At 36.0% G+C, this 13,738-nt stretch overlaps 1 protein-coding gene across 1 annotated transcript; it reads right to left on the reverse strand.

The window, feature by feature from the left end:
• Positions 1 to 9,463: 9,463 nt before the first annotated feature.
• On the reverse strand, positions 9,464 to 10,259 carry LOC105529085 (39S ribosomal protein L47, mitochondrial). The gene is made up of 2 exons (XM_011966136.1): positions 10,162 to 10,259; positions 9,464 to 10,101 (listed from the first exon to the last, which is right to left on the reverse strand). The coding sequence occupies exons 1-2, from the start codon at positions 10,257 to 10,259 to the stop codon at positions 9,507 to 9,509; spliced, it is 693 nt and encodes a 230-aa protein (XP_011821526.1). The 3' UTR covers positions 9,464 to 9,506.
• Between the last annotated feature and the right edge of the window lie 3,479 nt (positions 10,260 to 13,738).

Raw genomic sequence — 13,738 nt, forward strand, 5'->3', positions numbered from 1 at the left:
ATGATAGTTCTGCACTGTCTTAATTACCATTTTCTTGTATTACATTTTAAAATTAGGAAGTGAGAGTCTTCTTACTTTATTTTTCTCTGTTAAGAAGGTTTTGGTCAGTCTAGGCTCCTAGCACTTTCATATGCATCTGGATGTGGCATATCCGTTTCTGGAAAAAAAAAAAAAAAAAAAAAAAAGCCAGGTGGGCTGTTGTTAGGGATGGCACTGAGTCTGTAAATCAATTCTCAGAATAAGCCTTCCTTAACAAAATTAAGTATTCTGGTCCATGTATATGGGTTGCCTCCATTTACTTAGATTTTTAATTGCTATCAACAATGTTTTTAGTTTTCAATGTATAAGTCTTACCCTGTTTCCTTTATTTCTAAATATTTTATTCTTTTTGATGCTATCATAAATGGAATTGTTTTTTAATTTCATTTTTGAATTCTTCATTGCTAGCCATAGAATTACTGTTAACTTTTGTATATTGATCCATATACTGTAAACTTATTGAACTCATTAATTAGTTCCAATAAATTCTCAGTTGATTTCTTAGAATTTCTATATATGAGAGATCATGCCATTTATAAAGAGAGAGAATTGTAATTCTCCTTTTCTGATCTAGACATCTTTAATTTTTTTTATTTGCCTGATTTCCCTGGCTAAAATGCACAGTAAAATGTTTCTTAGAAATGGTGAAAGCAAACATTCTTGCCTTGTTCCTGATCTTAAGAAGAAAGCATTCAGTCCCTCACCATTAACTATGATGTTAGCTATGCGTTTTTCATTAGATATCATTTATAAGGTTGAAGAATCTACCTTCTATTTCTAGTTTGTTGAACATTTTTTAATCAAGAAAGGGTGTTTGATTTTGTCAAATATTTACAGATAAAATATTTCCCAAAATCAAACACCCTTTCATGATAAAGAAAAAAAATGTATTGAGATGATCATGTGGGTTGTGTTCTTAATTGTATTAATATGGTACATTATACAGATTGGCTTTTGGATGTTAAACTAACATTACATTCCTGGGATAAATTCCACTTGATCGTGGTTTATAATCCTTCTCACAGGTTGCTGGATTTGGTTTGTCCCTCTGCCTTTTTTTAGAGCTGTATATTATTCCAGTGTGTGAATGGTTTACTTATCCAGTTCCATATTGATTGGAGTTTTTTAATTGCTTACTGTTTACAAATAATGCTGCAATGAGTCAGCCCATATGTATGTAATTTCAGAAGTAGAATTGTTATTATCAAATAACTATTTTGATATGTATTGTTTAAAAGCTCTGTAGAGCTGGAATCCATTTACATTTCTGCAAGTCATGCATGAAATTGAACATTTGATCACAAGCTTGGAAGCTGAGTGGTATCAAATTTTTGGATACCTGTCTTCTTAATAGTTCCACATTAGTAACCATGAGCATTGTTTTCATGTTTTGGGAGCCATTTTCAGGGTCTACTGTTTTCAGTGTTTATTCCTAGGCCTTGCTTATCTTTTAATGAGGATACTGATGTTTTGCAATATGGTTATAAATGTAGTTATAAAAGTACTTTTTTAAACTAGGGAAAATGCAACTTGGCTTTTTTTAAAAAAAAACTTTTTGCTATGCAGGATTTTTAAAAATATTACTGGGTAAAATTTAGAGATTTTTATATATGGTTTCTGATTATTAGCAATAAATAGAAATGTCTGTTTTATGCTAAGGCAATTAGAATTTCCATTGTCTTTTTTTCTAGAACATTTATGCTTTTATTTATTACATGTAAGTAATTGATCCATTTGAAGTATATCCTGGAGTAAGATGTAAGAAAGATTTACAGTAATCTTTTTCTGATTTTTTTGGTCTACCAAAACTTATTGTTTTTATTTATTTGAAATGTCACCATTTTACATAACATAGTTGCACATTAATATGAATTAGTATCTATATAATAAACTCTCAAATTAATATTTTCAGATTTTTCTTCTCTGTTCCACTGGATTGTCTTCCTACTAATGTCTCAGCACCATGCTGCTTTTTCATTGACTCTTCAAAATGCATTCTTTGTTTCAATAATCTAATAGATTGATTTCTCAAATTCACTTAATTTTTTTCCTATTCCTGGATATGTTTATTTGCTTATATTGCTATATGACCCTAGAAACAGTCTATCTGGTTTTTGAAACGGTGATACTTTTATCAGGTTAGCATTGTATTTATAAATTAACTTAGGTAACCTTGACATTCTTCATGATGTAGACTATTCCTACTCAAGTCATAATATCTATCGAATTTTTCAATTGTTTTTGATGTACTATGATGTTTTATCTTTTTCTTCATATATGTCTTGCATATTTCTTATTTTTTCTAGGTATTTTATCTCTTGTTGCTATTATTTATGTTAATAAGATTATGTAATCATATCTAATAATTTATTATTGCTTTAATATATAAAAATACTAATTTAATAATTTTGTAGTAGTATGTTTTTTTGAAAACTTGTATTCTTTTTAATAGTTTTTAGTTGATTATCTTTGGTTTCCAAGGAAAATACATAATCATTATGATCTGGAAATAGTGATAGTTTTACCTCTTTCTAATTTTTAAAATTCTTTCTCTTAAATATTTGGGTTAATTTATATCTACACAACAAGTCTAAATAATTGTGTATTTCTGTGCTTATATAAAAAGTGAATTTCTTGCAGGTAGCATTTAGTTGGGTCTTTTATATTCAGTGTGATAATTTGTGCCTTCTAAATTGAGTATTTAGGCCATTTACATTTAATGTGATTTGAACTGTATTACATTTAAATCCATCATCCTGCTTATTTGCTCTCTATGTTCTTTGTGTCCTCTTTTCCATTTTTTGCCTTCATTTGGGTTAAATTAATATTTTTTAATGATTTCATTTCATCACTTGATGTATTAGCTACAGCTCTCTGTTGTATTATTTTATTGGTTGCTAGGACTTATGCTATACATCTTTAACTTATCACAGTCTGTCTTCAAGTGATAGTCTTCCACATCACATGTAGCATAAACATACTGCAGCAATTTACTGCTATGCTTCTATTCTGATATTTCGGATATTGTTGCCCTTTGTTTACTTCAACATATTGTATAAACTCCATATATAATTTTGTTTCAAAAGTCAACCATCTTTCAAAAGGAATTTAATAAGAAATGTCTGCATTTTATTTTTGTAACTACCATTTTCAGTGTGCTTCATTACCTTGTGGAGCTCAACATTTTTGTCTCATATTATTTTTCTTCTGCATGAACTTTTAAAAATATATGTCTCATAGTGCTGGTCTACTTGAGATGGATTCTTTCAGCTTTATTATATTTGAAATGTTTTATTTTGTCTAAAGAAGTATAGACTGACAGAAAACTTTTTTTCATTACTTTAAAAATGTTTTCCTAATGTGTTCTAGCTTGCATTGTTTCAAATGAGAAATATAATATTACCCTTGTTTTTGTTCCCCTTTGGGCAATGCGCATTTTCTCTTGATACTTTTAAGATTTTTTTCTTTATCATTGGGTTAAACAATTTGATTGTGATAAGTTTTGTTATAGTTTTCTTCATATTTTGTCATTGGCATTTGTTGAACTTCTTGGACCTGGGGGCTCATTGTTTGAAAAATTTTTTGGCTGATATGTTCACAAACATTCTGTGTGCCTCATCACCCCAATTCTCTCCTTAAGGACTCTAGTTACACATACATTTGACCATTTAAGTTTGCCCTACAGTGTAATAGTGCTCAATTTCTTGTTGTTGGTTTTTTTTTCCCCAGTCCTGTTTCATTTTAGATACTTTCTATTGCTATATCTTCAAATACACCACTTTTTATTTGCAATGTCTGTTCAGCTGATAATCTCATCCAATGTATTTTTCATTTTGGACACAGTTTTCATCTCTATAAGTTTGATTTTGGCCTTTTTATAAATCTTTCTTGTTTCTGCTTTACATGCCCAATCTAGCTCCTCAAGTTTATGGAATACACTCATAATAGCTGTTTTAATCTCCTTTACTAATTAGACTACTTTAAAAGAATTTAATCATTTTGGGCCTTGTTTTTTAGCTTTGTTTAGCTGAGCACCATTTAGTCTAGGGTTGATTTTCTCTGCTATTGAATAAAGACCCATTTTTACTACTCTAACTAAAGCCTCCTAACTTGAGGTTTTCCAATCTGAGTGTTGGGAACAAGCACTATTTCAGCCTTGTTTGAGTTATGAATGATTCCCTTTTATTCTTTCAGTAGGTCCTTTCCAGACTTAATTAGTGTTTCCACTGACAGACACTGATCACTCCTCAGCTGAGGACTTGAGGGAGTCTTCCTGCAGATCTCTGGCTCTCTCTGTGTGTGTGTGTGTGTGTGTGTGTGTATCTCCCTCACCTCTAGTGCCACGTCCTGTGAACTCTACCTACTCGGGCATCCTCAGACTCTTAGTTCTATCTCTCCCACTCAGGGAGACTGCCAGACTGTCTGCAATTCCCTGCCCTGTGACACAAAAGTCTGGACACTTTTTCAACACAATAAACTAGGGAAATTATTGGGCTCACTATTTGGTTCCCTGACTCCTGGGAATAATTGTCCTTCATTGACTGGTATTCAGTGTCTTGAGGACCATTGATTTTGTCCATATTTTATTTGTTTGACGTGATGGTAAGTCTCTGTTACTCCATTTTGGCTACAAGTAAACGTCTTAGATCTGCTTTTTCTGTCCTACTGGTCCTCTCTCTACGCTTCTTTGTTTTTTCATATGCATCTTCTGCTCAATACTAGCTAATGTTGAAAGTCTTATGCATATACTGGAATCAATATTACATCCATCTCCTAGAGTGACTGAAAATGGAGCATAAAGGTTTTAATTTTCCTAGTCTACTTGTTTTTCCTGAAAGCCTAAAAGAGAATGTGAAAGATGTTGACATTCTTAAATAAAGCCATTTCAGTTTCTATTTCAACAGTAGCTAAGGGCATGCACAAATCCTAGATTCTCATTTAAGTAGAATATATTGGGGCATATTTAATGCCAGTAAGTTTCTTAGGCCATTTGATGTTTCCAGGTCATCATATATGGGGGCTGCTATAGCCAATTAATCTTGATAATATTTTTAGTATTATTCAACAACTGGAAACATTTTCTCTGAAGTTTTGTGGCCATTATAATCACCATTATTAGTAGTAAAATTACCTTTCTCTAATGAGGCAAAATGCACTATGTCCTGGGGTAGTGGGTTCAAGAGACAGAATGCGAAAAGCATAGTGTGATTTTCCCTTCTTTATTATTAGTCTGTTCACTCCAGCCCCAAGTCTTCACCTCACCTTCTACTACTACTTAGAAATTTTGCTCCTTTGGTGCCAAATGAGGAAGTTGAAGGCCCATTTTTGCCATCCAAAGTTATTCATATATTCATGTAGCCACAACAGAAAATGGACCAGAGGAGGAGTATAGAATAAAGTTCTAGAGCACATGATTTGGAATGACACAAATCAGAATTTGAATCTTAGTTCTACTGTTTATTAGATTTAGGCAAGTCACTTAAACTCTCTGAACTATTTTCCATCTGTAACATGGAGGTTATCATAAATACATCATTGTTTTATTAAGGGTTAAATAAGTATATGAATTTAATTTCTCAGCCCAGTGCCTGACATCTTGCCAAGCATTACTATCATTATTATTGATATTATGTTAATAATATATTGCAATTATAATTTATAATGAGAAAAGGTTAGGAGTCTATTTTTCCCTCCAACAGCCAGTTCAGCATTACCAGTGTCTTGTTCAAGACTTCCAAAGGAATGTGCCAAGCTCAGGATTTATTGCCATTTTGATTATTTAGTATTCACTGAGCACTGAGAGAATGCAGCATTTGTGGGAACACAGAAGGAGGTAGGGGCAGCCTCTCCCACTCTGAGTGGAGAAGGAAACCTGGAGCTGGCTGGATGTGTGGCTGAGAACAGTACAGCCAAAAAAGACCATCTGGACCAGTGCAACCAGGGTTCCCAGGAAATCTGTGGGGCCTCTGACTAAACTAAGTTATTTGGCTTCTAATCAACTTAACATTAACATTCTCCAAGCCCTCCCGTCTAAGATGCTAATTTATCCTAAAGAGGCATGCGAAGTATAGGCACCCACATCAATCAAACTGCTCTTTTCTTCTGCCTCGTCTCACTTCTGTCAGCTAGGTTGATCCCCTGGAAAACAGAGACCTTAAAATAAAGTAAAACCTTCCCTTAAAATAAAGTAAAACCCTAATTTGAATGAACACCACTGCCAAACCCTCGCTTTGAGAGCCCTGAACACAGTTGGGGACTTAAGGCCTTGCCAGTCCAATAATAATTCTACTGAAAAAATGCTAAATTCCCTTTCTTTTTAGAAAAAGGGCCAAGCATTGCTTCTAGAATTGCCCAGTCCATGACCTCCTAACCTTCCAAAAATTGCTTTAAGGCCGAAGGTGTTCTGAATTCTGGACATAACATTAGTACAAAAGCTGTCCCCTCCAACAGGTTGACTAGTGACAGGGTTCAGTTCTAAGTCACAAAATGCATCCTGTAATTGCTTTCTTTACTTTATTACCTGCTTCAGCCCAGACAAATGGTATTCAGGGAAGCCTAAGGGTATCCACTTTCCCACAGAGAATTAAGCAAGACCTTCTTTTTAAAACCCTATCTTATAAATTTGACCCATTTCACCTAAAATGCTGAGGGAAATTTCAGATCAGACCCTCTGCCTCATTTTTCATGGTATTATCTTTACTTCCCCAGATACAGTGACAGGCACATGGAAGGTGCTTGGTCCAATGTCTGCTAAATTCAGTACAACCAAAAGAACCATTCCTCAGCTTCCATGGGTTTTTATTTGCAACTTTAGCTCCACTGGCATTTATTTCCAAACTTCATGGTCAGGTAGTATTACAGGAAGGTCTCAAAAGCAATTCTGCATAACTAGACAAGCAAATAGTCAATGTAGATATGAATGTGTGTGCTCTAGACATGTTGTAAGTTGGAGAGGGGAGGAGGAATATTTGTAGTCCTATGAAAATAGGTAAATCTATTGTAAAATGTCTACAATATGTTGCCACAGGAATCATTTCAGTTAATAATGATACTAACTGCTGATTATATGATGGTTGATGGTTCACAAAGGACTTTTGCCTATGGTATCTCATTTGATCTCCATAACAACTGAAGGAAGTAAGAAGGATCAGGATTCTTATTCCTGTTTTATCCATGGGGAAGCAGAGCTCCTAGAGTCAGCTGTGAGCAATTTACAGTGATGGAATTGGCCATGTTGACACTTCTCCTGCTACACTCCCTATCACATATTCTCAGCTGCTCCTGATGCTTCTCTTCTTAAGAGCTCAATCCAGGATCACTGAATCCACTCCTATACTTTAAAAGTTGACATACTGTATAATCATTTATTGAATAAATTATCCAGTGATGACTTAGATAGTAGGCACCATAATAGGTTGTGGAGGAAGAGAAAACATTAAATAAGATAAAGATCACTGTTTTTGCAGAACTCAAAGTCTACTTGGAGAAGTCAAAATTGTAAATATTTTTGTGTAATGTGGTAAGTCCCTACAAAGTGTTCAATAAGCAAAGAAGAGAGAAGAATAAACTTTTCTGAGAGTGGAAGTCAGTGAAACTTCAGAAAGGGTTGATCTTTGGCAGGGCTTTAAACGATAAATAAGAGTTTCAAGGCAGAGAAGAGAAAGGAAGAGCAGGGAGGGTATTTGAGTAAGGGGAAATGAGCGCAGGCATGGAGTCATGAACAAATATGGCCTACTTATGAAAAGATGAGCAGCTCAGCGTGTTACATTATAGGATATTTGGGAGAACTGGTAATAGGTGAGACTACAGAATAAAATCAGGCCAGATGGTTCCATACTGAGACATCTAGTTCCTAAACCTCTGCATTATATATATTTTCAGAATTTCATTTTTTAAAAAACAAGTTTTGTAAATAAGCATTTCACCTAAGTACTTGGTCAGTACCAAGCACCAAGTACACCAATATTTGAAATGCCTTCTGTGGAAGAAGGCCAAGTTTGTTCCAAGACAGGCGTAGATAGGATATGGACCTGGAGATCAATAGTGGAGATTGTCTGGGTGCTGTGGCTATTTCTGGGTGGCCACATGAAGAAAAGGGACAGCTTGTGCAGACCCAGAGAAGTAAGCCATGTCAAAAAAAAAAAAAAAAAAAAGATGGTTCTAATTTATTATAATCTTATAATCTTATTTATATGTTGGCAATGGCAGATAGCAGAAAGACTCCGAGGAAGAGATGTGTCTCAAGAGCATGGAGATGGGATGGACTAATTCTCCAGTCTCCCACCTCTCCACCTGATGATTCTCCTACACTGACTGTGGGTTATATTTCCCTGTTTAGTGCTTTGCAGTGAGTGTATGTGGATAATAAGTATTAAATGCCAAACAAATAAATAAATATGTGAAGCACTTCTTTACAAGGAATTTTGGGATACTTGGTACCTCTTTGACAAATTTGGTAGAAAATGTATTTTGCCAAAATAATACAAACCTAACTAAAGAATTGCAGCCTGCCACACTTTGGCTGTGGTTCTTCTTCCTTTCAGTCAAGAGCTTTGCACTTACCATAAAATTCTAGCTCCTTCTCATGGCCTACAGGGCTTTTGCCCAGTCCAGCCCAGATCACCCCTCTTCCCCCAGCCTTGCTCGCTACACTCAGTACATCTGCTTGTTTTTCTCAAGGCTGCCAGGTTCTTCCTACCTGTGGCCTCTGTCCAAGCTATCCTTCCTTTTCCTCCTCCACTTTGCATGGCTGGCTCAGCCCAAATGTCACCTCTTCATAAAGGTCATGCAGATACAGCTGCCTCGCTCTAGCCCTCTCCCAATTATTACCATATCCATTGGTTTTATCTCTATCTTACCACTTACCACTATCTGAAAATGTCTTATTTTGGTCTTTGTTTGTTTTTTGTCCATATCTCCCACTATAATGTGTCATTATTACCGGGATCCCCATGTTCACCACAAGGCCTGGCACAGCATAGTCACCCATTAAATAAAAAAAGTGAAAGAAAAAGCAAAGGTAGTTTTGGGGAGAGTCAAATTCTGCCTCTATTGGCATCAATATTTCAAACACCCCAATTTCTACTTGACTTTTCCAGTTATGGAAAGAAACAGCCATATATTATCTCACTTTCATCATATTATTTTAATATCCTTCATCTAAGTAACTTGTGAATCAATTTTATATCTTTACCCCCAACTCCTGACCCTTCACTCCACCCCATTTTCCTCCCCATGTCCCCATTCTCCCCCTTCATGTCCCCATTCTCCCAATCTAGTCTATTTCTGTGAGTGATAGGGAAGGAATGTACACTTAGCTCGCTATCTAGTATAACGCCCTTCCATACCAAGTACCGCACTAAGTACTTCTTTTTTTTTTTTTTTCTTTATAAACCACTTAACATATTTACTCTTGTACACAGACTATTCAAGAAAAACAAAATGGTAAATTTAAGAGTTCAGACATCTTAGACAAGACTTGACTTCTGGGCTTCAGCAAAATGTGGAAACTTTTTAAGAAGAATTTTTGCTTTCTTTCTCTCTAAATTTTCCTTCCGTGCTTTGATGCGGGCTCGTTTCTCACATTCCAGTCTGAGAAAATGGTCCACATAAGGCATGACAAAGAATCGTTTCCTATTGTATCTTTTATTTAGGTGCCAAGGTATAACCCACTGCTTGAACTTGTGCCAGATGATTCTTCCAAAGATGTCTCTTCTCCAAGCACCAGGTCTAGCTCTTTCTTGACCAGTCTGAAGAAGCCTTAGGGCATCTTCTCTTTCCTGGACAACTTTATCTAATGCATCCATGGAATCTACTACCTTATCTAACTGCTCTGGACTTGGCATTGGCAATCTCTGCCGCTTGGCCTCCTGCTCTAGGGTTAAAATCATGTTTCTTTCCTTCAGTAAGACATACGACAATTTGTGTAAATCTTCATTACTTTTGTTCCTTAGTTGCTGACAGGTCCATGCTGCTCCAGATTTTACTTTTTCTTGCCCCCAGTTTTTTGGGTCATCAAAAAATTCTTCTAGTCCTCTTCTTGACAATGTAGTATGAAATAATCTATATTGGTGAAAGGATGTCACATTTGGTGTACTCTTAGGCAACAAACCAAGAGAAAACCCTGTGCAGGCAGGGACCTGAGGAATTATTAACGACCTGGAAGCTTTCAGGGCAGCTGAGACTCTCCTGCAAAGAAAGGCCAAACCTGCCGCAGCCATGTTTTCGCATAACCCGCACTAAGTACTTCTTAAGTATGATCTCTGAATCTGATTTATTATAAACACTTTCTGAATATTGCCAGACCCTACACATTTGCATTATAACTGTTCCACTTACCTATTTCCTTTAAAAAAAAAAAAAAAACTCCTTTTTGCCTTCTATCTTTTCACCTCCTATTTATTTCTACCAATTCCCTAAAATAGTTGTATATCCAATAGAACGAATGTAATTTTAAAGGTCCTTTGATATATGCCACAACAATTTTTATGGCATATTTTGATCACTTGGTTCTTCAAATAGTCCATCAATCTTTCATTTTAAGTAAGGAATGCATGCCTTCTAGGACACCATCAGTGATGTTTTAAAAGCAGGGATTTAGTTCAGAGAAAAAGAAATGTTAATGCTCTCAGTTCACATTATACACCAGCCATTGTGCTGAGAGCAGCACATTAGTTATCTAATGATTACAATAACCTTGTGATATAGGTGTCGTTTTCCCCATTTTATTGTGAGGTAACTGAATCCTGCTTCACAATGTGGCCAAAACCATGCAGCTAGAAAGAAGATGTACTGGATTAGAAGCAGAGGCTGAGTGAATATAATGTTAGAGGTTAGACACAGATGTCTGGTGTTTACAATGAAACATCTGAAAGAATTAAAATGCTTCATTATCTTATTGATAACTATTGAGGTCTGCTAGAGGAAGGTGTGTTCCTGCAGATAACTTAATAATACTACTCTGTGCTGGGCCCAGTGCTAGGTGTTATTATTCAGAGATAAATAGAAACTAATACTTTAAGGAGGGGAACATAGAAAAACAAAACACACAAGACACAAAGTGACAAAAGCAAGAACACAAAAAGGTGATTGCTTGAAAGGCAGCACTGAAGATGGAATGATTGGCATTGGGTAGAATATTAGGAAAAGCTTTCTGGACTAGGGGCCATCTGAATGGATTCTCAAAAAATGATAACTAGAATTTATTGAGAACTTACTATGAGCAGTGAATTGCATTAAGTGTTTTACATACAGCTTCTCATTTAATCCTCACCTCTATTCTAAAATGGGTAGTTTTCATTCCTTCACTGAGTAAAAAACTGAGACAGACAGGTTGACTAGGTTGCTGGTGCTCAGACAGCCACTGTATCAAACATAGTCCAACAAGATCACAACAATTATTTTGTTTTTTCATATGTAAAATTTAGCCAGATATTGAAGAAATTGAAAGCAAAAAGAGAATAAAAAATAACAGAAGTAGAATTGCATCAAGCAGTTAACCCTCCTAATGCTTAGGGAATTAATAGAACCCAGAAGCTTGGAGGAGTAAACCCCAAGCTAAAACACTGTCCTCTGAGGAGGAGACACTGATTAATTAATGCTGATATCTTAGCCAGGGAGAGCCACAATGGAGCTGGGATCTAGACCTCCAAGGAAACAGTACAGTAACCTGGTGCTTTTCTCTGAGGGGATGTGATGAGGCTGGTTCTTTGAGTTTGGGGTCAACTACAAACTGGAAATACTGCAGGAAAAGAGAATGAAGTACTGCTGCCATGGTGAAGAAGTATTACTGGGTTGACACTGTTTGAGACAGGATCAAGCAGGAAACAAAACAAGAAGAAAGTCCACTTTTCCTCCCTCTAGGCTTCTGATACCCCTCTAGGGCCTCCTAACAAGGAGCAGCCAGCAAAGGAGAAATGTAGTTAACACAGTCCCTGCCCCCAGCATCATGAAGCCAAGAATACCTAAGAGAGTTGAGGGCTGAGAGACAATAGCTTAAAAACTGGCACAACCATGCAATCTTGCTTTCCTTATGGCCTTTTCACTCTCCACTCTCCTAGATGACAATTTCACTCTTGCTCCTCTTGTTTTACATCACTAATACTTCCTCTTTCATTGTCACACTCAGTTAATAACCTTGCTTCCTACTTCACTTAGAAGAATGAAGTGATCAGAAGAAAATGCCAGATTGCCTCCATCGTACCTAGCCATCTACCAGCAGAATTCTGTTATTGTAAAAGTTCTGTGTTGTACATAAATACCCCCACCTAGAACCAGGTACATGACCTGTGCACTAGATTCCATCATTTCTTGCTTCCTCATGTACACCACTCCAGCAATTCTCTCCTCTCTCTGTGAGTTGGTGGCAGTTAATACCCATCAGAAACCCATGTGTTTCTCTGTATTTCCCAGCTTCCCTTCAGTTAGGTTAGGGCTATGTGATTAATTTTGGCCAATGGCCTCCAAGCAGAAGTGAAAAGCATCCATTTTAAAAGGCACTGTAACAAATTTAAGATGTGGTTTCCCTTCCTCTCTCTCTTCCCTTGCTATCTCAGAGGCTAAATAATGTTCCAGATGGTGCAATTACAAGATGGAAGGGCCTTCATTATTATGAACACCTGTGTAATTGTGTGGCCCTCACAAGATAATGACTTTTGTAACTGCAGCCCAGACTTCTCTCCTGGATTAAAATACTATTTTTGTAACTCTAGCCCACATTCATATAAACAACTGCCTATTTGATATCTTTATGTGCTTGTTTAATAACTCAATTTGCCTAATACCAAATTCCTAATCCTGCCCCATCTTATAGGCATCCTCCCCTCTAATCTTTCTTGGCTCTACTTCTGAGATCTATTCCAGCACTAACAGTCCAAGCCTAACACCAACATTCACATCATTGCCCAATATTTACCACTGGACAATGCAGAAACTGTCACCTCAGTAATGAGAGAAGGAAAGTAAAGTGAAATACCAAGTTCTGGAATAAACAGGAAAATTTCATCAGGAAATATAAATTACTCCATGATTTGATTACCCTGAAAAGTATCTTTACGAAATATGTTTTTCAAGGGAGAAGCAATGCAGGTGTGTTGATTTCCTAAAGTTGATGCCTACCATATCAGTATTGAGTTTTTTCAGGACCGTTAGGGTTTAGCAATTCAGTAATATTTTAATCCCAAATATTAATGAAACTCTTCTGGACAAATACAAACTTACCTAAAGCAATATTCTACTTCCTGCTGCTGTTTTGACTTGCAGTTGATTGATGAATACATTAATTGAATTAACGAATTAAAAGTCTCAGGGTATAGGATTTGAGGGTTTTTTTTTTCCCAAAATCTATATATTGTAATATCTCTACTATTGTGCAAATGTTTATTCTCGGGCAAAAAGAATTCTTTTGTTGAAGGATAAGTGGTAAATTCTACAGTGTTTAAAAGCTACCAAGATGAAGGGGGAAGAGGCGGCGGAGGAGCAGAAAGAGGAAAAGGAGGAGGATAAGAAAAAGAATAAAAATAATTGTGTATTCTCATCAGCTATGTTTGATCACAGTGCTTCCCTCAGAACTTTCTTATTAGAACATGAAAAATTATCTAATCTAAGATCCTGAAAGACCATCTCCACAGCTTTATCTTTATAAAGGATTGGAGGTTGAATGGAAAGGGAATCTGCTTCTTGTTTATGAATTCAGAACTTA

This window comes from Mandrillus leucophaeus, unplaced genomic scaffold (genome assembly GCF_000951045.1).
Source record: "Mandrillus leucophaeus isolate KB7577 unplaced genomic scaffold, Mleu.le_1.0 Scaffold749, whole genome shotgun sequence".
Lineage (NCBI taxonomy): Eukaryota > Metazoa > Chordata > Mammalia > Primates > Cercopithecidae > Mandrillus > Mandrillus leucophaeus.

Excerpts from the sequence above, each read along its gene's own strand:
- LOC105529085 (XM_011966136.1), bottom strand. The coding sequence starts at position 10,259 with ATGGCTGCGGCAGGTTTGGCCTTTCTTTGCAGGAGAGTCTCAGCTGCC. Across the intron at positions 10,102-10,161 it reads CAGGTCCCTGCCTGCACAGG|ATTATTTCATACTACATTGT; the intron begins GTTTTCTCTTGG and ends TCACCAATATAG.